General features: G+C 52.4%; 1 protein-coding gene and 1 long non-coding RNA gene across 3 annotated transcripts in view; both read right to left on the bottom strand.

Annotated features, from left to right (window-relative positions):
* The window catches only part of LOC309518163, a 53,030-nt gene extending 37,023 nt beyond the window's left edge, over window positions 1–16,007 (bottom strand). The window contains exon 1 of the long non-coding RNA XR_014213378.1: window positions 15,596–16,007. This is a non-coding gene — a long non-coding RNA (uncharacterized lncRNA). The remainder of the gene's footprint in view (window positions 1–15,595) is intronic.
* Window positions 1–23,564, bottom strand: part of LOC309517910 (polyamine-transporting ATPase 13A3-like) — a 58,983-nt gene extending 35,419 nt beyond the window's left edge. Inside the window, exons 1-8 of one of the 2 annotated variants that reach the window (XM_082197509.1) lie at window positions 23,350–23,564; window positions 9,056–9,140; window positions 8,488–8,581; window positions 7,132–7,305; window positions 5,137–5,319; window positions 4,886–5,037; window positions 2,269–2,338; window positions 499–633 (exon numbers count right to left, since the gene is read on the bottom strand). In XM_082197509.1, the coding sequence (XP_082053635.1) occupies window positions 499–633; window positions 2,269–2,338; window positions 4,886–5,037; window positions 5,137–5,319; window positions 7,132–7,305; window positions 8,488–8,538 (765 nt within the window). In that variant the 5' untranslated portion in view covers window positions 8,539–8,581; window positions 9,056–9,140; window positions 23,350–23,564. Of the gene's footprint in view, window positions 1–498; window positions 634–2,268; window positions 2,339–4,885; window positions 5,038–5,136; window positions 5,320–7,131; window positions 7,306–8,487; window positions 8,582–9,055; window positions 9,141–11,128; window positions 11,306–23,349 lie in introns of those variants that run through there. The other variant, XM_082197510.1, reaches the window with a different exon arrangement.
* Between the last annotated feature and the right edge of the window lie 1,057 nt (window positions 23,565–24,621).

Here is a 24,621-nt window from a genome sequence, read left to right as displayed (position 1 = left end):
CTCACCCCGTCGCAGGGATTCGAACTGCCGACCTTCTGATCGGCAAGCTCTAGGCTCAGTGGTTTAACCCACAGCGCCACCCGTGCAGAAGGAGCCCTGTGGGACTCAAAAGCTTGCTTACGACCTCGTGACAATTTCGTTCTCCTCTCGTAAGAAGGTCCTGCAGGGCCAAGGGCTCACCTGGTCCACCTGGAAGCTGCCTGCGGAGAACCGGCAAGCAGGATCCGGGCACAACAGCGACACTGTCCTCTCCTGCGGCTTCCAGAAATGGAGACCCAGAAGCATTACTGCAGAGCATAGCCACTGCGGCTAGCAGCCACCAATGGCCCTCTCCTCCTCTGTGAATTTATCCCGCCCTCTTTTCAAAGACACCTGGGCTGGCGGCCATCCGGCCTCTAATCCTCTTTCAAAGCCACCACCTGCCATCCCGTCCTCTCCCCTTTTGCACCCCCCTACCAGCCACACCCCCAACCCTCCGCCAACCCTGGCGGGCGGTACCTTCCGGATGGTGTAGAGGGAGGAGCAGATGGAGACCAGCGACATGAAGAGGATGGCAGAGGCGTACAGGTAGTAGTTATCCAGGGACCACAGCACCATGCTGAAGGCTTGGAAAATGTAGAAAGGGTTCAACACCTGCGGAAGGGAGGAAGAGGAGAAGCCCCCGGCAAGGTCAGGACTTTGTGGTGGATAGAGCCATCGGACAGACCCCTCTCGGAAGGTGGCGCGTTCTCCTTCGTTGGAGGTCTTTAAGCAGAGGCTGGACGGCCGGCCTGCCAGGGACTTTTTGGCGGGTTGGTCTAAATGACCTTCGGGGGGCTTTAGATACCTACTAGTTCCACAAATTACCATATAGCATATAACACAAAAAGCAGCGACAATTTGTTGTTGACAAAGGACAGCTGGACATATAAAGGGCCCCATTACCTTCGGTAGCTTAGGGCCTCATCAAACCTAAATCTGGCCAACCATGTGCCCATTATGGGATGCCCACAAAGCAGGATTCAAACACAAAAGCAGCGCTCTCCCCTCCTGTGGTTTCCAGCGACTGGCATTTGAAAACACACCACAGCCTCCGACAGGGGTGACCAATTCTTTGGCGATCCCTCGTAGCCGATGTAATGTGTATGGGTTGCTCGTGAGTAAGTTGCCGCCTTTCCAGGCTTTGTTGCCTTGCTAAACCTTTCAGTCTGGACAGCCCTTCACTTCGTGGCTGCCTCAGTCGCTAGCAGAATCCGTCAGTGGGCGTTTCTTAAATCTTTTCCAACATAAAAGTTGTTTGACACCCAGTCTCCTCCTACTCTCTCTGCGTGGAAGTCTTCTGCGCAGGGTGGGCGTGGGTAGCGGAGGACCTGTGCTCTCCCCGCTGGTGTCCGGTGAAGAGTCCTGGAGCCCTCTCGCCAATTCCCCCATCAGCCCCTCTATATCCCTGGTGTTGCGCTGATTTGCTTCCCCATCTGCGGAGCTGCCTCTCTCCCTGCTGGGCCCTTCTCCAGCATCATTTGAGAGCCTTCCCTCCGCCTCTAGCTCCGATGTCAGTTCCCTGACAGCCGAGTAAGATGGTCTTCCATAAACACGCTTTTAACAGTGAGTCCGTAAGTGACTGTGGAGGCCAATTCTGGATCCACACGTCCTTCCACAGTGGGGACATAGGTTTCCAGGCGGGAGTCGATCCCGGTGTGGATTTGCCAAGAGTGCCTTCCTCTTAGCACGTTTCTCCCTTGCATCCTGAGTTCGAGTGTCTTCAAAGCCCAGGACACCTTTGGCAAAGGCTGTTCTCCCACTGGAGCACTCGCAGGCCAGTGTTTCCCAATTGTTGGTGTTTATACTACATTTTTTTTAAATTTGCCTTGAGAGAGGCTTTAAACCTCTTTTGTTGACCACCAGCATTACGCTTCCCATTTTTAAGTTCAGAATAGAGTAGTTGCTTTGGAAGACGATCATCAGGCATCCGCACAACATGACCACTCCAACGAAGTGGATGTTGAAGAATCACTGCTTTGACACTGGTGATCTTTGCTTCTTCCAGTCCCCTGGCATTAGTTTGCCTGTCTTCCCAAGTGATGTGTAAAAATTTTCGGAGACACCGTTGATGGAATCTTTCGAGGAGTTGGAGATGGCGTTTACAAGTGGTCCATGTTTCACAAGCATACAGTAAGGTTGGTGGTACAATAGCTTTGTAAACAAGCATTTTGGTTTCCCTGCAAATGTCCCGGGTGACCAATACGCACACAAACACACATACAAAGACTGCAAAGGCTGCAAACTTACCTCCTTGATGAGGAGTTTGGGAAGGGAAGGCACTTGAACGTCAATTTGGTTGGCTCCGTAGAAAAGCCTCCTAAAGACAGAAGTTGGATTGGGGGGAGAATGCATGTGCTCAGAATCAGGGGGGCAGCAGAGGGGGTGAATTATCTTTCCCCCGTTGCCCCTCTGTCCCAGCTAATATCTCAGAAGCAATGCAGAAAGAGGACGCCCTGATCTCCACACCCCCCCACCATGCCTCTCGGCCCGCCGGTCGCTTACCTTCCTTCCCATCCTCTTCAAATGCAATACAAAAAATAAAGGGGGGTCCTTGAGCTGCCTACATGTGATGGCCTGGGATTCGGACTCAGAGGCTGAACCTGAGGAATCCCAGCCTGCACAGGCGTCCCCACCTCCAGAACCATGTGAGCCGGGGCTGGGGCTTGAGCCTGAAGGGTCCTCACCTGTGCTGGGTCCTCAGGTACAGGCACCAGCTGAGTCTGCTCTGGCTCCTGAGGTGATGGAGGACCCATTGCTGCAGGTGCTCCACTCTCAGCCTCGGCAGAAGAAGCGGAGGTTGCCTCTGGGTCCGGTAACCCTCCAGCCTCTCCTGAGCTGCAGAGGCTCAGGGCAGAGAGGCGGAGGGAACTAAGTTCCCGCAGGAGGAGTGCTCGCCTTAAGGCCAGGAGAGGCGAGTCACCAGAGGATTGGGGCCGCCCTAATGCCTCGGGGCAGATAAAAGCCGGCCAGCCCCAGTCCCAAGTTGCGGGAGCAAGATTGTTGGTTGCTCGCTCCTGCCCTGGCTCCCTGCTTGCCTGCCTGTTCCTGACTTCAGCCGGCTCCCTGCCCTGCACCCAGCTTCAGCTACTACAGACTGCTGCCTCCTTGCACCTTTGACCACGGACCGGACTTGGACCTTGCCTCTTGGGTAACCCACGAGACCAGCACGCTACACCTGATGTTCTGGACCTGAGCAACTGGACTCCAAATCTCACTGGTCAGAAAGAGCCGGAGGTCACTCCTTCCAGGAGAAGGGAGAGGGGCTTCTAAAAAATCTGAGTTCTCCTTGAACGGTTCTTCCACCACCAGGGACCTAGACCAGACCTTCTATGGAGCTGACCAGCCTCGCTGCTTCCTTGTGAGTAAACCACAACTCTGGTGTTGTATATAGGCAAGGATTGGTCCAGTTTTGGAACCACAGAGCTCTGGTGTGTTTTGTGTTCTGATCTGACCTGCCTGCTTTTTCTCTACTCCAGTTATTTTGAAGAAAGTTTCCTAAAAAAGCCCTATGCGGCCTAGGACCCTCGTACCTACGGGACCGCCTCTCCTGGTATGCCCCACGGGGGAATTTAAGGTCCACAAATGACAACATTTTGGAGGTGCCAGGTCGCAGGCTGGTTAGATTGGCCTCAATTGGGCCAGGGCCTTTTCAGTACTGGCCCCGACTTGGTGGAACGCTCTGTCACAAGAGACCAGGGCCCTGCGGGACTTGACATCTTTCCACAGGGCCTGCAAGACAGAGCTGTTCCGCCTGGCCTTTGGTTTGGACTCAGTCTGACCCTTATGCTTCCTTCCCCTTATGGTTTTGATCTACGGGCTACTTTTAAAATGAGGCTGCATTTTAATCTGTATTTTAAATTGGTTTTTTTCCTATCATGTTTTTACTGTAATTTTACTGGTCTTAGTTGTCCTGAGCTCGGCTCTGGCCGGGGAGGGCGGGGTATAAATAAAATTTATTATTATCATCATCATCATTATTTTTATTACTAATTTGACCACCGGAGTGTGTGTGTGTGCAACTGCCAACCTTGGGTTTTTTAGGATCCACCATATGCCCAGACGGTTGGAGTTCCTGCTACTGGGAGTTTAGGATCAGAGCTAAGAGGCCAGGACACTCTTCTGAGATCTGGGAGAGACGTGGGGAGCACGGGCTGCCCTTACTCTCTGAGTAACTTACAGTGGTACCTTGATTCTCAGACGCCTTAGTACTCAAACAACTTGAAACCCAAACACCGCAAACCTGGAAGCGTTCCGGTTTGCGAACTATTTTCGGAACCCGAATGTGCTCAGTTTTGAGTGTTACGTTTTTGTGTTGATTGCCGAGGTCTGCCTGTTTTTGCTATTTATTTTGCGTTATTGTGGCTTTTTCTGTTTTTGTGATTGTGTGGAACCCAGTTCAGCTACTGACTGATTGTGCGACTGCAGTACATTGTTTGTTGCTTTCATTTTATGGATCAATGGCCTCCTTAGATAGTGAAATTCATGTTAAATGGCTGTCTTAGGGGTTGTTTTTAAAAGACTGGAACGGATTAACCTGTTTTGCATTACCTTCTATGGGAAAGCACGCCTTGGTTTTGGAACGCTTTGGTTTTGGAACGGACTTCCGGAACGGATTAAGTTTGAGAACCAAGGTGCCGCCGTACAAGGGAACTGCCTGGGAAATGTATGGGGCGATAGTCTCAGGAGTTCCTGGGTCTCAGTGAGTGTAGTGAGGTCTGCCAGGGAAATAAGCAAGCGGTTTTCACTTTGGGCAAGGAAGGGGGAAGGAGACGGTTCCTTGGGCGCCCTCCTTCCGTCGCAACCGTCTCACCCCCTGCCCAGAGATGCTCAGCACGGGCGCCCTTGCACCTCTCCCCTTACTCACCGGTAGTCCTGGGTGCTGCGAGGGAGGCCAGCCCCATGGAGGGTGTGCAGGGAGGAGCACAACAGCCCAGCATCAAGGGCCTTGAGCCGCTGGAAGGACTGGGACTCGGGGCTCCAGAGGTAGCGTGAATTCTGGTGGACGAAAAAGCGAATCTGGGGGGGGGGTAGAGGAGAAAGGTGTCCGTGAGGGTGGGGGAAGAGAGGAAGGCTGCAGCAGAGACACCCACCCCCTCCCAAAGGCCCCCAGCTCACCTCTGCCTGCTCCCCGCAGGTGGGTTGGGACAGAAGATTGCCCTCTTCGCAATCCCAGTCCTCCAACGGGCCGGCCTGGCAGAGAGGCCTCTTGCTCTCTGGCACTTGCGGGAAGCCCAGCGGGCTCGATCCGGGAGCAAAGAAGGAGCGCACCCGGACCCGGGACCAAGTCCGGAACTCGTCCTACGGGAGGGAAGCAGCGGGAAGGGTGAGCGGTCACCCACGTTTCCTACAAACTCAAGATTTTTCGGTGCTGCGGCGAAACCTGCCCTCTGGAACTCCCTGCCTATTGACGCCTTCAGCTGCACTCGCTTCAGCCCCTACTGAAAACATTGCTTGCTGGGGTTCAACAAGAACTTATGATTTTCTTTACAGAGTGCTTGAAAGAATCGACTGTGTGAAATACTGTGATGGTTTTGCAACATTGCCAAACGAAGAGAGGTCTATTTCTGATTTATTATGGTTTTGCTGAGACGCCAGCTCGTTAGAAGAAGCAAGGAGATAAAACACTGGAAGCTTTGGGTATAGATCTTTACATTAGTATAACTTTTATAAGCCACTTGTAATAAGATGAAGGAGGTTTTAAAATTGGATTGTTAAGTATGTAAGATTTTATGGACATGCAGGAACAAGTATCGTATTTTTCGCTCCATAAGACGCACTTTTTCCCTACTAAAAAGTAAGGGGAAATGTGTGTGCATCTTATGGAGCGAAGGCAGGGGGGGCAGGCAGGAAAAGCCCCCAAGAGATGCACACAAAGTACACGCGGCTCTTGCAAGTTTTTCCATAGGAGGGAGAAGGGACGGACACGGCCAGTCAGTCCCTTCTCCCTCCTCATAGAAAAGCCCGCAGGAGCCGTGCGCTCCTTAAAGGGTGTGCGGCTCCTGTGGGCTTTTGTGGCAGGTGGAGACATTGCCATAGCCGCATGCAACCCCTCTGGCCGGGAGAGGCTGCGCGCGGCTATGGCAGAAGCCAAGCTAACAGTGTGACGCGGCAGCTAAAAAAGCCAATGCAATTCTGGGCTGCATCAATAGTATAGCATCTAGATCAAGGGAAGTAATCGTGCCACTGTATTCTGCTCTGGTCAGACCTCACCTGGAGTACTGTGTCCAGTTCTGGGCACCACAATTCAAGAAGGACACTGACCAACTGGAACGTGTCCAGAGGAGGGCAACCAAAATGGTCAAAGGCCTGGAAACGATGCCTTATGAGGAACGGCTAAGGGAGCTGGGCATGTTTAGCCTGGAGAAGAGGAGGTTAAGGGGTGATATGATAGCCATGTTCAAAGATATAAAAGGATGTCACATAGAGGAGGGAGAAAGGTTGTTTTCTGCTGCTCCAGAGAAGCGGACACGGAGCAATGGATCCAAACGACAAGAAAGAAGATTCCACCTAAACATTAGGAAGAACTTCCTGACAGTAAGAGCTGTTCGACAGTGGAATTTGCTGCCAAGGAGTGTGGTGGAGTCTCCTACTTAGGAGGTCTTTAAGCAGAGGCTTGACAACCATATGTCAGGAGTGCTCTGATGGTGTTTCCAGCTTGGCAGGGGGTTGGACTCGATGGCCCTTGGGGTCTCTTCCAACTCTATGATTCTAAGACAGCGAGCGGGATGGATCCCGCTCACTGACTTGGCTTCTTTGCTCTTTGGGGCTGGGGGGGTGAACCCAGGCTTCCCCCGGCAGCCCCAGCAGCTCTGGGAGAAGTGGAAAGACTGCGCGCAGCCTGTCCGCTGCTCGTTGGGGCTGGGGGGGGGCGAAAAGAGATTTTTTTTCTTGATTTCCCCCTCTAAAAACTAAGTGCGCCTTATGCAGCGGAAAATACGGTATATTATAAAGGAACCAAGAGGGGGAGTGAAGTTGATTGAAAATGATGGTTTAATTTGGCTATGATTTCCTTTCCTCTGTCCCCCCCCCCCCCGTTTTGTTATTTTTGGAAAATCAATAAAATGTATTCCAAAACAAAAAAATCCCTGGGAGACCCTCTGCATGCCCTACCGTGGTCCTCAGCAGCACGACCCGGGCGTCCCTCAGCGGCACGGCGCAGCAGGTCCACTTGACGCTCAGTTCCGGCAGCCAGTAGAGGAAGAGGAGGAGGAAACCTCCGCTGCAAAAGGTGCCCAGCGAGACCAGCGCCAGCTTCCAGCAGCAGGGGCTGTAGCCGGAGATTTCCTGCACAGAAGGGGGGAAAGGAGGGAGGAAAAGCCAGAGGGTTTTCTCACGGAGAAACGGGAGACCCTGGGCAACCAGGGAGCGAATGCGGCCCCCGGCACCCCTCTGCGTGGCCCTCAGTACACTTTCCAGGCCATGCCCTCAACTGCCTCTGCTCTGTCACCCTGCTCTGGGCATTTTTGTAATCGGTTAAAATCATTAGAAGGACTGGAGCAGCACTTGTAGTTTAATGGTGAATTCTGGACACAATGGAGAGGTAAAAGATTTGGATTATTTTAGAAGATGCAGGAGGAAATGATTGACAATAGGACTCCCACGAAGGGGAGGAGGGAAGAGATTCCCTGGAATGTTGTTTTTAGGTTGTACGTTCGAGAAGTGACTGTAAAATTTTAATCTGAAAAAACAAACAAATTCATATAAATATATAAAAGACATTCAATGCCCTTTTAAAATGTGTTTGGGGGCGGGGGGGGGCTATTGGGTTGCTCCTGTTCGTATTTTGATTATGTATGTTGTGCTTTTGTATCATGATTTCATCCTGTGAACTGCGACCTGCAGGTATTAGGGCAGTATATAAATAACAAAAGGGATGCGGGTAGCTCTGTGGGTTAAATCACAGAGCCTAGGACTTGCCAATCAGAAGGTCGGCGGTTTGAATCCCTGTGACGGGGTGAGCTCCCGTTGCTCGGTCCCTGCTCCTGCCAACCTAGCAGCTCGAAAGCACAAAGTGCAAGTAGATAAATAGGTACCACTCCAGCGGGAAGGTAAACGGCGTTTCCGTGCGCTGCTCTGGTTCACCAGAAGCGGCTTAGTCCTGCTGGCCACATGATCTGGAAGCTGTACGCTGGCTCCCTCGGCCAATAAAGTGAGATGAGACTGGACCTAATGGTCAGGGGTCCCTTTACTTTTATAAATACTATAAATCAGCAGCAGCAGTGTCTAGAGTCACCACACTGCTGGGTAGTTGGGCTAGAACAGGTACCCCCAACCTGCGGCCCTCCAGCTGTTTTGGGACTACAACTCCCATGATCCTTAGCTAACAGGACCTGGGGTCAGGGATGATGGGACCTGTAGTCCAAAACATCTGGAGGGCCGAAGGTTGGGGGTGCCTGGGCTAGACGACACTCCAGAGCAGCCCCGTCGCTCTGGAGCATTTTCCAGGAAGTGCCACCACCCACTGACCATCTCGTCTTCCTCGTGGCGGTTGACGTGCGCCTCGGCCGCTCTCTCCATGTCTCCTTCCTGTGGGTCACGCAATTACTCCACTTCCAGGCTCCTGAGACAGACAGAGAGGGAGAGAAGGGGTCAGCAAAGGGCACCCAGGGGCCCTCCTTGCCGCAGTCACGCCGCGCACGTCCCTTCCCCGACTCTCTCGCAAGCTCTGCAAACACCACGTCCCAGCCGGTTCCCATGTCCGCCCAGTGCGGACAGAAGCATCTGTTCAGCGATAAACCACACACACACACACACACACACACACACACCCCAGGAGGCCTGGGACAAAGCCCCCCAGTCATCCGATCTCTCTCTGTCCTCGTGGGCAAAACCTCAGCCCAGCCGGCTATTCGCAGCCCCCTGGAGGCCTGTGGTTTCGAACTCCTGACCACAATGGCTGCTGCCGCCGTGTTCCTGGGTTGGGAGAGCCTGCCCGAAGAGGGAACTGGTGGAAGAGAGGGAAAGGACAGGGCCAAAGTTCTGCTTTCAGCATTTTCAAGCACACGTCTGGATCTGTCCCCCAGAGCAAACTCACGGCAACTTTTGTCACTGTGTCAGCTGAAGGGTCCCGGGTCCACGGGCCACATCCAGGAGGGAGAGGCAGGCAGCCTGCTGAGGAACTGCAGAAGGGAGAGAAAGAAAGGGAAGGTCAGGATCAAGGCCGCAGACTGATGGGCAGTGCCTGGGGGGGTGCCAGGGCTGCAGGCAGGAGGAGAGACGGGTGTCCGGGCATTAGGGAAATGCTCAATGTATCTAGAAGAGGTGGGAAGGTGTGGCTCTGTCGCTGGATCGAGGGCATGGAGGGCTGTTGGATCAGGCCGGCATCCTGCCCTCACAGCGGCTGGCCTGTCGAGCACGAGGGCACGTTCTCTGCTCCTGAGGTTTCCAGGAACCGGGGTTCGTACTGCAGAGTCAACGCAGGATCAGGCCAAACTGATCCAGCCTACTGCTGCCCTTAGCTTCCCGCTGGAACGCCTGCAGAAGCCAGGAGGAGAAGGACCCCCCCCCCAAAAAAAAAGTTTGGCCCAGCAGAGCTCTGCTTATCCCCCAACCGGGTACCCTGCAGATGTTCCGGAAAGCTCTGCCAGCTGGGAGACGGAGTCACCAAACAATTAAACCCCCGTGTCGCAAACAGATACCAGTAATATCCAAAGGCAATGAGTACAACAAAGCGATGTCAATATAAACTTTACATAATCTATACCGAACATTGAACAATATGAAATATGCACTCTCTGCAAAACCAAGTAAACAGAAATCTTCTGTATCTCTGAAAGTCACAAAATATGCACTCTTGATGGATTCTCTTGAAAACCTAGAACCAAATAAACATAAGTCTTATAGGTCTCTGAAAGTCTTTGTGGGCTATGAAAGTCTCTGAGAGAATGGGTCTTATCTGGTGAAAACAAGCTGTAAAGCTTTGTTTTATAACGTCCAACGCTGCCAAAGTGGTCCGCAAACAGACGTAGAGAACAGTGATTTTGGATATAGCCACTGTTTTGTGGAATTCTTCCTCAGCACAGCAGGATACAGAAACGCTTCATAAACTGCAATTGAATTATTGAAACGACGACCTGCATATACACTGTAACTTACAATAACTAAAATTATTATAAACTATAAAGTAAAGGGACCCCTGACCATTAGGTCCAGTCGTGGCCGACTCTGGGGTTGTGGCGCTCATCTCGCTTTATTGGCCGAGGGAGCCGGTGTACTGCTTCCGGGTCATGTGGCCAGCATGACTAAGCCGCTTCTGGCGAACCAGAGCAGTGCACGGAAACGCCGTTCACCTTCCCACCGGAGCGGTACCTACTTATGTACTTGCACTTTGTGCTTTTGAACTGCTATGTTGGCAGGAGCTGGGACCGAGCAATGGGAGCTCACCCCATAGCGGGGATTCGAACCGCCGACCTTCTGATCGGCAAATCCTAGACTTTGTGGTTTAACCCACAGCGCCACCCGTGTCCCTCAATTATAAACTATACGAATGAACTATAATGTCAATTCAATATGAAATAAAACCAAAAGTACACACCCCATCTCTGTGGAAGATTTCTGTTTATTTGGTTTTGCAGAGAGTGCATATTTCATATTGTTCAATGTTCTGTATAGATTATATAATGAGTTTATATTGTTGTAGCAGGGAGATGGAGCCCAGAGCATCTTCAGGGGTGCTTTGCTCGCTCTCTCCCAAGTTCAACCCCTTGCAACAGTTCAATTCCTGCAATGAAAGGGGGTTGGACTAGATGACCCCGTGGGGTCCCCTCCAACTCTGTGATTCTGTGAACAGAGTCCCGCGTTCCACATTATTTATTACACTCACGTCCCACATTTTTCCCCTCCAGGGAGCTCACAGTGGGGCTCCGTGGTCCTCTGCCCCCCGTTTCATCCCCCACAACAATCCTGCGAGGTTGTCAGGGCAGAGAGAAGGCAGGGACCGCCCCCCAGGTCAACCAGTGACTTTCAGGGCTGAGTAGGGGGCATTCAAATCCTTTCCACCCAGGTCTTAGTCCGACACTCTAGCCATTGCACCACGCTGCCTCTCCCTGCCCTGACATTCTCTGCTTTTCTTTCTCTCTCTCTCTCACGCACACACCTGTGCATGCACCTGCCAACGCTACTCCGTCCCTGGCGAGGTGAGTGCCAAAGGATTTCATGCACACGGTTTTGGGGAAGGAGATATAAACACCGACATTTCCAGACCGGCAGGTTTAACCAACGGCTGGTTTGCTTTGGCAGAGGAAGCCCGCGATCCAGTTTTGAGCTTCCTGGTGTTGCGGGGAGAAAGTATGCGTTCAAGAGCACCCATGGGTGGGGGGGGGGAAGGGCAGCAGCTCAGGTGTCCCGCCTCCCAGCCTCTCCCTATCTGGCCTTTTCCAAACTCCTCGCGCCTTTTATCCCATGAAGGGAATCTGCAAAAAAGGTTCCCCTCTGTCTTCTTAAAAGAACAAACCTGCTAGGTCAGGACATAGCTTACCTAACCCAAACACAATCTGCCTAGTCCTCTTTTATAGCCACCTAAGTTGGTGGTCACCCCTGTGGCAGGGAGTTCCACAGGTTAACGCTCTCATCTCTCTCTTTTTTTTCCTAGAGGGGATTGCTCTGACCTCTCATTTTCCCACGGGTGGGTAGCAGGGATCTTCGCTCCTGATAAAGGAATCCCGCTCCCATCGAAGCCATTCATTCGAACTAAACGTTAGGAAGAGCTTTCTGAGTGTGAGAGCGGTTGGGCAGAAGAGGGGACACTCCACCTCAGAAGGTGGCGGGCCCTTGAAGGTCCCGTGTGACTCTATAGCTCTGCGATTCTACTTTTTCTTTGTGGGGTGGGGATAGCTCAGTCGGGAGAGCACGGGACTTTTAATCCCAGGGCTGTGGGTTCGAGCCCTGCGCTGGGCAAAAGATTCCTGCGTTGCAAGGGGTTGGACTACAGGACCCTTGGAGGGCCCCTCCCAACTCTCTAGTTCAATAATAATAATAATTTGTAACCCACCGATCTGGCTGAGTTTCCCCAGCCACTCTGGGCGGCTTCCAATCAAGTGTTAAAAACAATACAGCATTAAATATTTTAAACTTCCCTAAACAGGGCTGCCTTCAGATGTCTTCTAAAAGTCTGGTAGTTGTTTTTCTCTTTGACATCTGGTGAGAGGGCGTTCCACAGGGCGGGTGCCACAACTGAGTAGGCCCTCTGCCTGGTTCCCTGTAGCTTGGCTTCTCGCAGGGAGGGAACCGCCAGAAGGCCCTCGGAGCTGGACCTCAGTGCCTGGGCCGAACGATGGAGGTGGTGACGTTCCTTCAGGTCTACTGGGCCTTTGAGGCCGTTTAGGGATTTCAAGGTCAGCACCAACACTTTGAATTGTGCTCGGAAACGTCCTGGGAGCCAATGTAGGCCTTTCAAGATTATATAGTCTCGGCGGCCGCTCCCAGTCCCCAGTCTAGCTCCCGCATTCTAGATTAGTTGTAGTTTGCAGGTCACCTTTAAAGGTAGCCCCACGTAGAGCGCATTGCAGTAGTCCAAGAGGGACATAACCAGAGCATGCACCACTCTAGCGAGAGTCTGCGGGCAGGGAAGGTCTCATCCTGGTACCAGATGGAGCTGGTAGACAGCTGCCCTGGACACAGAACTGACCTGTGCCTCCATGGACAGCGGTGAGTCCAAAATGACTCCCAGGCTGCGCACCTGGTCCTTCAGGGGCACAGTTGCCCCATTCAGGACCAGGGAGTCCTCCACACCTGCCCGCCTCCTGTCCCCCAAAAACAGTCCTTCTGTCTTGTCAGGATTCAACCTCAATCTGTTAGCCGCCAATTCTCTGCTCTTGCAGCCGTGTTTCCCAGTCGGATCAAGCACAGCAGAGGAAGTCCCCCTCCCACCCCTCCAGAGGAACGGCTCTTCCACAGAACCTGGGAGTGGCGAGGAGACGGGAGTTTTGATTTCGCGAGCGGCTTTTATCGCTCATCTGCAGCACAACGGCTTTCCCTCGGGGGGCACAGATCCGGCAGTTGGGCTTGGGCTGGGCGCCGGGAGCCCATCTGCACCGCTCTGGGGGCTGAGCTCACCCCCCTCTTCTGTTCTGCTGCCAGGACACCTGGGTTCTCTGGGCAGGTCTGAGTGGGCTACAGCAAGGCAGCCGAAGGTGCGCCAAGACGCCGGGCAGGTTAAGACAAGATGCGCCGCAGCCCAAGTTGTGCCACCGGAGACTCCAGCCTCTCCCCTGACAGCCCTTTGCAGGAGGAACTAGCAAGAGAGCCCGGGGGAGACTCCGAATAGTAAGCTCCCTTATACTGACACAGACCACTGGCCCATGTAGTTCAGTGCTGACTACTCTGGCTGGCAGCAGAGGCTCTGGACAGCTGGCCTTGGTGAAGACTTCTCCCCCAAAAAGTTTTTGATTTGAGTTCCTACGGAAATGAGGCTGCATTTTAATGTTGTATTTTAATCTTCTTTTTAAGTTGTACAGTGGTACCTCAGGATGAGTACTTAATTCGTTCCGGAGGTCCATACGTAACCTGAAAATGTTCTTAACCTGAAGCACCACTTTAGCTAATGGGGCCTCCTGCTGCCGCCGCGCTGCCAGAGCACAATTTCTGTTCTCATCCTGAAGCTACGTTCTTAAACCGAGGTACTATATCTGGGTTAGAGGAGTCTGTAACCTGAAGCGTATGTGTCAGGGGTTCAGAAGCAGAGACGCAGAGAAGGGTGGAAACAGAGAGCGAGGGGGAGGAAGCCGAAGGGAGAATGAGTGATGATGACGACCCGAGATCTCCAAGCCTAAGCAGTGAGTCAGAGGACTCCCAAAAGGGAGCCCCAGTGAGCAGAGCAAGGGGGGGATCCGGGGGGACACCCCAGGAGGAAGGGAACAGAGGAGATTCAGAGAGCAGCAGCTGGAAGTCGGGACCCACGCTCATAACTGAGGGCGGCAGCAGCTGGAAGTCGGGACCCACGCTCAAGACTGAGAGCAGCAGGGAGGAAGGTAGCCAGGCATCGGGTTCCGGAGGCTGTCAGCAGGAGGGAGGGCACGAGTCAGGGGTGGTCACGCCCTCCTCAGAGAGCGAGGCAACGGTTAAGAGGAAAGTAGAGAGTTGGGCGCGCGCGCCAAGTTCAAATGCAGCGGAAGCTGGAGCAGTAAGCAGCCCGGAGAGTGAGCCAGGTCCTAAAGCCCGCCGCAAGGAGGCAGAAGGATCAGGGGGGTCAGCGTCAGAGGAGAGTAGAAGGGAGGAGGCCCAGGGGGGCAGAAGGACCCAGAGACGTAGGGAGAGGCGAAGGAGGTGGAGCAAGGCTAGGGTATTAAGCTGGTGTGCAAGAGGCGGGGACTCAGACGGGTCTTCGCCGACCTAGAGCAGAAGGTGTAGAGCTGCACGCTGCAGTTCGGAAATGAAACCTGTAACTCAATAAAGACTCTTTTAAAGTGGACGCTGTGTGGCGTGGTCCTATGTGAGCTGGGACCTGGTAGCAGCTCTGACAGTATGTAACCTGAGGTACCACTGTATTTCAATCGTTTTATACTGGCGTTAGCCGCCCTGAGCCCGATCTTTGCTGGGGAGGGATATAAATAAGATTTGAGAAGAAGAAGAAGAAGAAGAAGAAGAAGAAGAAGAAAAGAGGGCTTCCCACAGCTATACCACAAAACACACAAGGGTAGCCTGAAGGGTTACCTGAAGGAGCGTCTCCACCCCCATCGTTCTGCCCGGACACTGAGGTCCAGCGCCGAGGGCCTTCTGGCGGTTCCCTCATTACGAGAAGCGAAGCTACAGGGAACCAGGCAGAGGGCCTTTTCGGTGGTGGCGCCCGCCCTGTAGAATGCCCTCCCATTGGATGTCAAGGTGATGGACAACTACCTGACATTCAGAAGACATCTTAAGGCGGCCCTATTCAGGGAAGCTTTTAATGTATGATATTTTAGTGTTTTTTGGTTTCTGTGGAAGCCGCCCAGAGTGGCTGGGGAAACCCAGCCAGATGGGCGGGGTACAAATAATAAATTATTATTATTATTATTATTATAGCCAGAGAGCCAACTCCAAGCTACAAGAAAGGAGGACTAAACATGAGGAAGAACTTTCTGACAGCAAGAGCTGTTCAACAACGGACTCTGCTTCCTTGGAGGTTTTTAAGCAGAGGTTGGATGGCCTGCCGGTCAGGGATTCTTCAGCCGAGGCTCCTGAATCGCAGGGGGTTGGGATGGATGACCGCCAGGGTCCCTTCCACCCCTACAATTCTATGATCCTAGGAGTTTTCAGCAGCAGGCAAGTGGACATGCCTTTACATGACCAGTTCTTCTTAGGAAACACCCAGAGCTTGACATGGAGCCAGCAAACGGACATGGTGATGAAGAATGTGAGAAGAGTTGGGTCCAGCATCCGACCAGCTGTCCATTATGGGAAACCCACAAGCCGGATCCTAGCCTTCTCCCCTCCTCTGGCAACTGGTCATTGTGGAGGCAGAACACAGCTATCCTGGCTGGGAGCCATCAACAGCCCGCCATGAAATTATCCAATCCTCTTCTAAGGACCGCGGGCCGGATAAGGCCCAAGGGACTCGTTTATCTGGCCCGCGGCGACCCCCGCAGCTGCCCGCTCTTACCGGCACTGCACGGCTGCCCACTTCCGGGTCGGAGGAGCACCGGAAATAACTTGTGCGCATGAGCAAGCGTTATTTGTGCATGCGCAAGCATTATTTCCGGTGCACATCCGGGTCGGAGGAGGCCCGTGCACATGCGCACAAGCTATTTCCGGTGCTCCTCCGACCTGGAAGTGCGCCGGAAATTGCGTGTGCACACGCACTCCCCTGTGCAATCAGCGCTGGAGACACTGGCCCGAGGCGCGGTAGGTTTGCTGACCCCTGATCCACTTTCTCCATGCTTTGCAGTTTTGCAAACTTCTATTGTGAAATCCAAGCGACCACGCTCGTGGCGCTAGGGAACAGGCGCCCAAGAACGTGCGCCAGGTCCCCATCTCCCACTCCCAACTTCACCGGCTCTGTGCAAGGAAGCCTAGCGAGGTTTAAACACGGGAAACACACCTGTTCCAAGAGGGAAGGGCAACCGGCAGGGGGCTGAGAGCATCCTTCCGACAGGTAAGGGTGTGGCCTCTGCAGGGCGGACAGCTGTGCCGTCAAGCCCTCAGGGTTTTGCCAAGCAAGCGAGATTCCATTTGTGGAGGCTCAGCGCAGGCCTGATGAAAACCCAGCGTATCTCTTGGTCTGAACCCAGGAAGCTAATTTACTGTCCGTATAGTTAAAGCTATGGTTTTTCCCCCAGTAGTGATGTATGGAAGTGAGAGCTGGACCATCAAGAAGGCTGATCGCCGAAGAATGGATGCTTTTGAATTCTGGTGCTGGAGGAGACTCTGGAGAGTCCCATGGACTGCAAGAAGATCAAACCTCTCCATTCTGGAGGAAATCAGCCCTGAGTGCTCACTGGAAGGACAGATCCTGAAGCTGAGGCTCCAAGACTTTGGCCACCTCATGAGAAGAGAAGACTCCCTGGAAAAGACCCTGATGTTGGGAAAGATGGAGGGCCCAAGGAGAAGGGGACGACAGAGGACGAGATGGTGGGACAGTGTTCTCAAAGCGACCAGCATGAGTTTGACCAAACTGTGGGAGGCAGTGGAAGATAGGAGTGCCTGGCGTGCTCTGGTCCAGGGGGTCACGAAGAGGCGGACACAACTAAACAACAACAAAAGCTAAGTATTGCCAACAGGGCTTCAGGTTCTTCCCAGTTCTATCCAAACATGTCTGTGAACTTCAGGAAGAAGTTTCTGACAGTGGAACAGAAAGCAGGAGGACTTTCATCCCTAGTTTTTTAAGCAGCGGTTGGACGGCCTTCGATCCAGGATGATTTGAGTTGCAATTCGCGCACTGCACTCAGTGTTCGAAATTCCCTGGGCGCCAGGCAGGTTTTGCTACCAGAGGCAAAGACGCACGTCTTGCTTTCTGCGCAGCCGTTGAGAATCACGGACCCCTTGCTGGGCATCTCAGTCCTTCACCATCATCACACTGAGGAAAATGAGGACAGGGATGGGTGCAGATCCACACAACTGTGCTGAAGCCATTCCACTCCAAGGGAATCCACAGACCACGGTTTAGGAATCTCTGCCTTAGCCCATAGTTCAAAACCATTTCCATGGTGTGTGTTTCTTCTTCTTGCATGCGGGGACAAGCAAATTGTTGTAAGAGACAGTCAAGCAATGTAGCTGAGGTCATAGAATCGGAGGTCTTTGGCTCTGGAAGGGACCTCGAGGGTCATCCAGCCCAACCCCCTGGAGAACAGACGTCCCGTTGTGGTTCGAGGTGCCATTTGGTGGTTAGCTTATATACCTGAGTTACATTGGCTCCCAGTCCATTTCCGAGCACAATTCAAAGTGTTGGTGCTGACCTTGAAAGACCTCAAAGGCCCAGTAGACCTGAAGGAGTGTCTCCACCTCCATTGTTCTGCCCGGACACTGAGGTCCAGCTCCGAGGGCCTTCTGGCAGTTCCCTCCCTGCGAGAAGCCAAGTTACAGGGAACCAGGCAGAGGGCCTTCTCGGTGGTGGCTCCCGCCCTGTGGAACACCCTCCCACCAGATGTCAAAGAGAACAACAACTACGAGACTTTTAGAAGACATCTGAAGGCAGCCCTGTTTAGGGAAGCTTTTAACATTTAACAGACCACTGTATTTTAATACTTTGTTGGAAGCCGCCCAGAGTGGCTGGGGAGGCCCAGCCAGATGGGCAGGGTATAAATAATAATAACAATTATTATTATTATAACGCTATCTGCAAGGAGGGTTGGACTAGATGACCTGTGGTGCCCCCTTCCCCATGGCTGCTTGACGTGTGCTGCCTTGACTTGAGGGCAGGCCGTTCAGGCCTTGGCAACAGCCCCCTTTTCTCAGAGGTGTTCAGACCTCTCACACTGTTCGGGAAGTGGAAATTCACAGCTGCCTTTCCTACTCACGGGGAGCGCCTCTGGAGCTAAGCCTCAAACTAAGCCTCTCTGATGAGCCAGGAGCTCAGAACAAACAGCGCAACTTCCTTTTTGGCCCTCGATTTGTGCCACACTTATCAGCTGCCTGGCAAGGAAAATCCAGGTAGAAGTTCCACACCTTGCCCAACACCACAGCTGCAGCGGAGATGATTCTCCCCGCCTCTCACCGGTTTGCACCACATGAACCACGCAATCGGCAAGGGGGTGCCACAAGAGCTTCTCTCCTAGGGGGTCCCACCCAGAACACCCCCAGTTCTGCTGCTCCAAGCCTCCTTGTTCCCTCTGCCTCCTTCGTGTGCCGCGGCGGCCTAACACACCCCCTTGCATTTAAGCACTAGCCTGGTAGCCACAGGTGGTAAGGAGTAGCAGGCAGGCAAGAAAGCGACCTTGCGCAAAGGGGGGGCGCAGCGCAGCGCTCCTTCCTTCCTCTGCTCCCAGCTCTGGATCGCAGCAGGATTCTGCAGCGGTTGGGATGGTGGAGCCATTTGCCCTCCTAAAAACATCAGAAGAGCCCCGTTGGAACATGACAACGGCCCACCGGGGAGAGCATCCTGTTTCTCACAGAGGCCAGATGCCACAAGCAGGATTTGAGTGCAAGTAGTGGCTGTTGATTGCCCCCTCTTCCTCCATGAATTTGTCAAATCCTCTCTTTTAAAGCCAAAATAATAATAATGTTTTATTTATATCCCACCCTCCCCAGCCGAAGCCGGGCTCAGAGCGGCCAACAACATTAAAAGCAACACAGTTCACATAAAATCACAATCAAGCAATTGAGAAATTCTAAAATCCTGTGGGAGGGAGTTCCATAGTTTAACCATTTGCTGCTCTTCGGTCCAACGCAAATCATGAAAAGTCTTAGGTCTGGGCTGCTTGAATAAGCCGCATTCCCTCATATGACCCTGCCCAGCTATTGATACTTGGGGGGGTGTCTCTCAGTCCCACCCCCCTCTCAGGCCCGCTTGGTGGGGACGCCGGAGAGGGCCTTCTCAATGGCGACTTCTCCAGACGGCTTTGGAACTCCCTTCCTGGAGAAGTCAGACCGGCTCCCTCCTCGTCCCTCGTCGGCAGGTGAAAACCCTTCTTATTCCAAGTAGCTTTGAGGAACTCAATGCTTCCAACGCCGTACTGTGTTTATTGTAATTATCTGTATGTTCCAAATAGGTATTTTATATTTATAAACAGTTTTAATTCTATTAGCGCTTAATCACTTTTTAATGACTCCCCCGCCCACAGCAATATTTTTAGCTGTTCCTATTTTTATCTGTAAGCCACATACATGCGCAATATTTATATTGTATATAAATATACAATAACAGCAAGTCTTGCTCCGAAGCTGTCCAAACACTGCACAATTCACAGGACCGTGCCTACCATGTGACGGCAAAGGTTGCAAATAAGGCTCATTTTGCTGCTTGAACTGTACCTTCTAGCAGCCGGCAAACAGAGTTATTTCAGACAGTCCAGAGATCACCAGCTCCCACAGCGGGGGAGAGATCTCCGAAGCGCTTGAGAACCGGCTGTGACAAACTGGCTGCACATTTTGAGGATGAAGCCACTCAGTTTCAGAGCGACCTTGACTCTGAATTTATTGCATTTCCGTTTGATGTGCCCAGTGCTTCAGCAGGTGATGTGCTGCGTGGGTTTTTCTCAGCTCGCGCAATCAGCTGAGGCCGCAATACTTCCAAACATTCACCCTCAAGGCTTATTAAATCTGGCGGAAGGAGCCTGGTGCCATGAAACTGGCGATGGTGCAGCCTCTCCTAAAGGGCCTTCTCGGTAGTGGCACCTGCCTTAAAGAGGGCTGCCTTCAGATGTCTTCTAAAAGTCTGGTAGTTGTTTTTCTCTCTGACATCTGATGGGAGGGCGTCACCACCAAGAAGGCCCTCTGCCTGGTTCCCTGTAACTTGGCTTCTCGTAGGGAGGGAACTGCCAGAAGGCCCTCGGGGCTGGACCTCAGTGTCCGGGCTGGACAATAGGGGTGGAGACGCTCCTTCAGGTCTACTGGACCGAGGCCATTTAGGGCTTTCAAGGTCAGCATCAACACTTTAATTGTGCTCAGAAATGTACTGGGAGCCAGTGTAGGTCTTTCAAGACCGGTGTTATGTAGTCTCAGCAGCTGCTCCCAGTCACCAGTCTAGCTGCCGCATTCTGGATTAGTTGTAGTTTCCGGGTCACCTTCAAAGGTAGCCCCACATAGAGCGCATTGCAGTAGTCCAAGCGGGAGATAACCAGAGCATGCACCACTCTGGCCAGACAGTCCGCTGGCAGATAGGGTCTCATCCTGCGTACCAGATGGAGCTGGTAGACAGCCGCCCTGAACACAGAATTGACCTGTGCCTCCATGGACAGCGGTGAGTCCAAAATGACTCCCCGGCTGCACACCTGGTCCTTCAGGGGCACAGTTGCCCCATTCAGGACCAGGGAGTCCTCCACACCTGCCCGCCTCCTGTCCCCCCAAAACAGTCCTTCTGTCTAGTCAGGATTCAACCTCAATCTGTTAGCCGCCATCCATCCTCCAACCACCTCCAGGCACTCACAGTGTCTTCCTTCCTACAGCAAGGCTGTATGCTGACGACACCCAGCTCTATTTCTCAATAACACATTAATCACGAGAGGCCGTGCAGGCCCTGGATGAAAGAGGCAAGGAAAAATAAGCTGAGCTTGACTCCTGGCCAGATGGAGGCACCGTGGGCGAGTGTCCGAGAAATTGGCCAATTTCCTTCCCCGGCCGCACTCACACCGAAGGAGTAGGCATGCAGCCTAGGATCAAGACCCAGCTCTGCCACTGGAGGCCTAGGAAGTCCCAATAACTTTTACCCACTGCGGCTGGTGCAACACGCACGGCCGTTCCTGGACCACAGTGACTTCAGGCCTGGATTACTGCAACACGTTCTGCATGAGGCTGCGCTTTGCACAATCTAGAAGCTGCAGCTAGCACAGAATGTTGTTGTTGAGTCGTTTAGTGGTGTCCGCCTCTTCGTGACCCCTGGACCAGAGCACGCCAGGCACTCCTGTCTTCCACTGCCTCCCGCAGTTTGGTCAAACTCATGCTGGCGGCTTCGAGAACACTGTCCGACCATCTCGTCCTCCGTCGTCCCCTTCTCCTTGTGCCCTCCATCTTTCCCAACATCAGGGTCTTTTCCAGGGAGTCTTCTCTTCTCATGAGGTGGCCAAAGTCTTGGAGCCTCAGCTTCAGGATCTGTCCTTCCAGTGAGCACTCAGGGCTGATTTCCTTCAGAATGGAGAGGTTGGATCTTCTTTCAGTCCATGGGACTCTCCAGAGTCTCCTCCAGCACCAGAATTCAAAAGCATCCATTCTTCGGCCATCAGCCTTCTTTATGGTCCAGCTCTCACTTCCATACATCACTACTGGGATGCTATACAGAATGCTGCAGCGCAATTGCTGACGGGAGTGAGGCCTCGTCAGCACCTGTGCTCCGAGACCTGCGCTGGTTTCTGGTTTGCTCCGGGGCCGAGTTCGAGGTGTTGCTATTAGCATATAAAGCCCTTTGAGAACATGGGACCAGTTTACCTGCGAGGTCGCCTGACCCCACATGCACCCGCTTAACAGCTTCGATCAGCACCTAAACTTTGGAACTCCCTCCCTAGAGATATCTGGAAAGGTATCTTCACCATATTATCTTTTGGCACCTGCCTAAAGCGTTTTCTGCCTAGGCAAGCGTTTCATCTCTTTTTTAGCTCCAGTGGTACCTCGGTTTAAGTACTTAAGTCGTTCCGGAGATCTGTTCTCAACCTGAAACTATTCTTAACCTGAAGCACCACTTTAGCTAATGGGGCCTCCTGCTGCTGCCGCGCTGCCGGAGCACGATTTCTGTTCTCAACCTGAAGCAAAGTTCTTAACCTGAAGCACTATTTCTGGGTTAGCAGAGTCTGTAACCTGAAGCGTATGTAACCCGAGGTACCACTGTACTGTTGACTTTTGAACATTGAGATGAACCTGCTTTTGACTTGTTCTTTAATGAGCATGTTATTTCTTTATATTATCGTAAACTGCCTTCCAAAGGTTATCTTATGGCCAGGTAATAAAGGAACATGGGGACGCGGGTGGCGCTGTGGGTTAAACCACAGAGCATAGGACTTGCCGATCAAAAGGTCGGCAGTTCGAATCCCCGCGACGGGGTGAGCTCCCATTGCTCGGTCCCTGCTCCTGCCCACCTAGCAGTTCGAAAGCATGTCAAAGTGTAAGTAGATAAATAGGTATCGCTCCGGCAGGAAGGTAAACGGCGTTTCCATGCGCTGCTCTGGTTCGCCAGAAGCGGCTTAGTCCTGCTGGCCACATGACCCGGAAGCTGAACGCCGGCTCCCTCGGCCAATAAAGCAAGATGAGCGCAGCAACTCCAGAGTCGGCCACAACTGGACCTAGCGGCCAGGGGTCCCTTTACCTTTTGCTAACAAAATAAAAAAATATCCTTCCAGTAGCACCTTAGAGATCAACTAAGTTTGTTATTGGTATGAACATCTGGGTGTATCTGAAGAAGTGTGCATGCACACAAAAGCTCATACCGATAACAAACTTAGTTGGTCTCTAAGGTGCTACTGGAAGGAATTGTTTTATTTGTTTCGGCTATGGCAGACCAACATGGGACGCAGGTGGTGCTGTGGGTTAAACCACAGAGCCTAGGACTTGCCGATCAGAAGGTTGGCGGTTCGAATCCCCATGAAGGGGTGAGCTCCCGTTGTTCAGTCCCTGCTCCTGCCAACCTAGCAGCTCAAAAGCACACCAGTGCAAGTAGACAAATAGGTACCACTCCGGCGGGAAGGTAAACGGCGTTTCCGTGCGCTGCTCTGGTTTGCCAGAAGCGGCTTAGTCCTGCTGGTCACATGACCTGGAAGCTGTATGCTGGCTCCCTCGGCCAATAAAGCGAGATGAGCGCCGCAACCCCAGAGTCGGCCAAGACTGGACCTCTAATGGTCAGGGGTCCCTTTACCTAATAAAGGAATGGCACCCCAAAAAGCAATCCACCGCTAGAAGTGGAAAAGCAGGAAGCAGGAGCGGCAAGTGGGCTGAGGGGCTACGTTTCTGCTTGCGGGGAACCACCCCAGCGTAACTTCATGGGGCGGCTTTAGAACCGCTGCTTGGTGGCCACCTGGTTCCTGCGTTGCAGGGGTGGGGTGGACTGGATGACCCTAAGGGAGGAGCTCCCCTTCCAGCCAGCCCTCCTCTTCCACCCTCCCTCTCTTTGCCACTTCAGATCTCCCCCACCCCTCCCTGGGACCCCGCAATTCCCCCCCGCTCCCCACTGCTCTTCGAGGTAACGCGTTCCCACGTTACGCACGCAAACACGCGAGGGAGCCTGGCCCGGCCCCCTCGCCCCTCCCACGTGACCGAGCCCCGCCCCGCGCGACTTACCCGCTCCGGACTCATCACATCACCAGCGGCGGGTGGGGGAGGGGTCGCGGAAAAGGGGGCGGGGCCTAGAAAGGACGGGGGGTGGGAGACCCGGAAAAGCTTTCGCGGCGGCCTGAGGAGAAGAGAGAGAGAGAGAGAGAGAGAGAGAGAGAGAGCGCGGCGCCCGAGCCAGGCAAGGAGGAGACCTCCCAAGGGCCGCCGGGAAAAAAAGCAGCGCGCGGGGCGGCCGGGCGCATGCGCTCCTCCTTCCTCCTCTTCGTCGCCTCCTTCCCTTCCCAAATCTGGCGCATGCGCCTACGGCTCTTTCCCTCACGCGCAGCCTCCGTCGAGACTTTTCCCGCCCTTTTCCCCCCCCCGCCGCGCTGAGCATCATGGGAAGCGTAGTCCTTCCCCTCACGAGCTTCCCTCAGAGATTTCAGACATCTCCTTGAAATGCTATTTAATACCAGCGCCTGACTTGTGAAAAATAATAGAAAATGTAATTTTTATTTTGTTTTATATTCTCTTGGGGGTCAAGAAGAGGTGTAGGGTATAGTTTTTTTTAAGTTTTTTTTGAGGAGTTCACTGATGCTTTTGCTATTATAAATTTGTTTTTTTATATATATAAATATTTATTAAAGTTTTCACAATATTACATAATAAAAAAGAAGAAAAAATAAGAAATAAAAAAACAGTTAAAAATAATTCCATCTTTTCATCACTTATCTTTCATTTACTTGTTTCCCGGACCTCCTCATACCTCCCTTTTTTGTATTCCAGTTCAATTTATTAGTTCAGCAATTCCTTTCCCTCCTTATTATCCTGATCTTTCATCTTAATATATTATAACATTAAATTTTTACCTATTAAAAATCCAGTTTTTCCATATTCTTTTAAAGGTGTACTGTATAGTTTTGGCTAAGTATAATAACAAGCCCTGTCCAGACCTAAACAGACTAGATTTGTGTGTGTTTCAGCTGCTGCTGATTTTAATCCCTTTTTAAAAAATACTTTTAATACCTGCTTTTAACTCTCTGTGTGTGAATATATGCACACGTATATAGAGAGTATTACACACGCACACAGATATATAGATATAGCTATAGATATATATATAGTATATATAGGATAGGAGATGAATGCATTAAATTTTTAATGCCTAATAATAATAATAACAATTTATTATTTATACCCCGCCCGTCTGGCTGAGTTTCCCCAGCCACTCTGGGCAGCTGCCAATCAAGTGTCAAAAACAGTACAGCGTTAAATATATGTTTCAAAATAATGTTTTAC

The sequence above is a fragment of the Podarcis vaucheri genome (genome assembly GCF_965113315.1).
Source record: "Podarcis vaucheri genome assembly, chromosome: 13".
Classification (NCBI taxonomy): domain Eukaryota; kingdom Metazoa; phylum Chordata; class Lepidosauria; order Squamata; family Lacertidae; genus Podarcis; species Podarcis vaucheri.
This window is presented reverse-complemented; position numbering and strand designations above follow the sequence as displayed.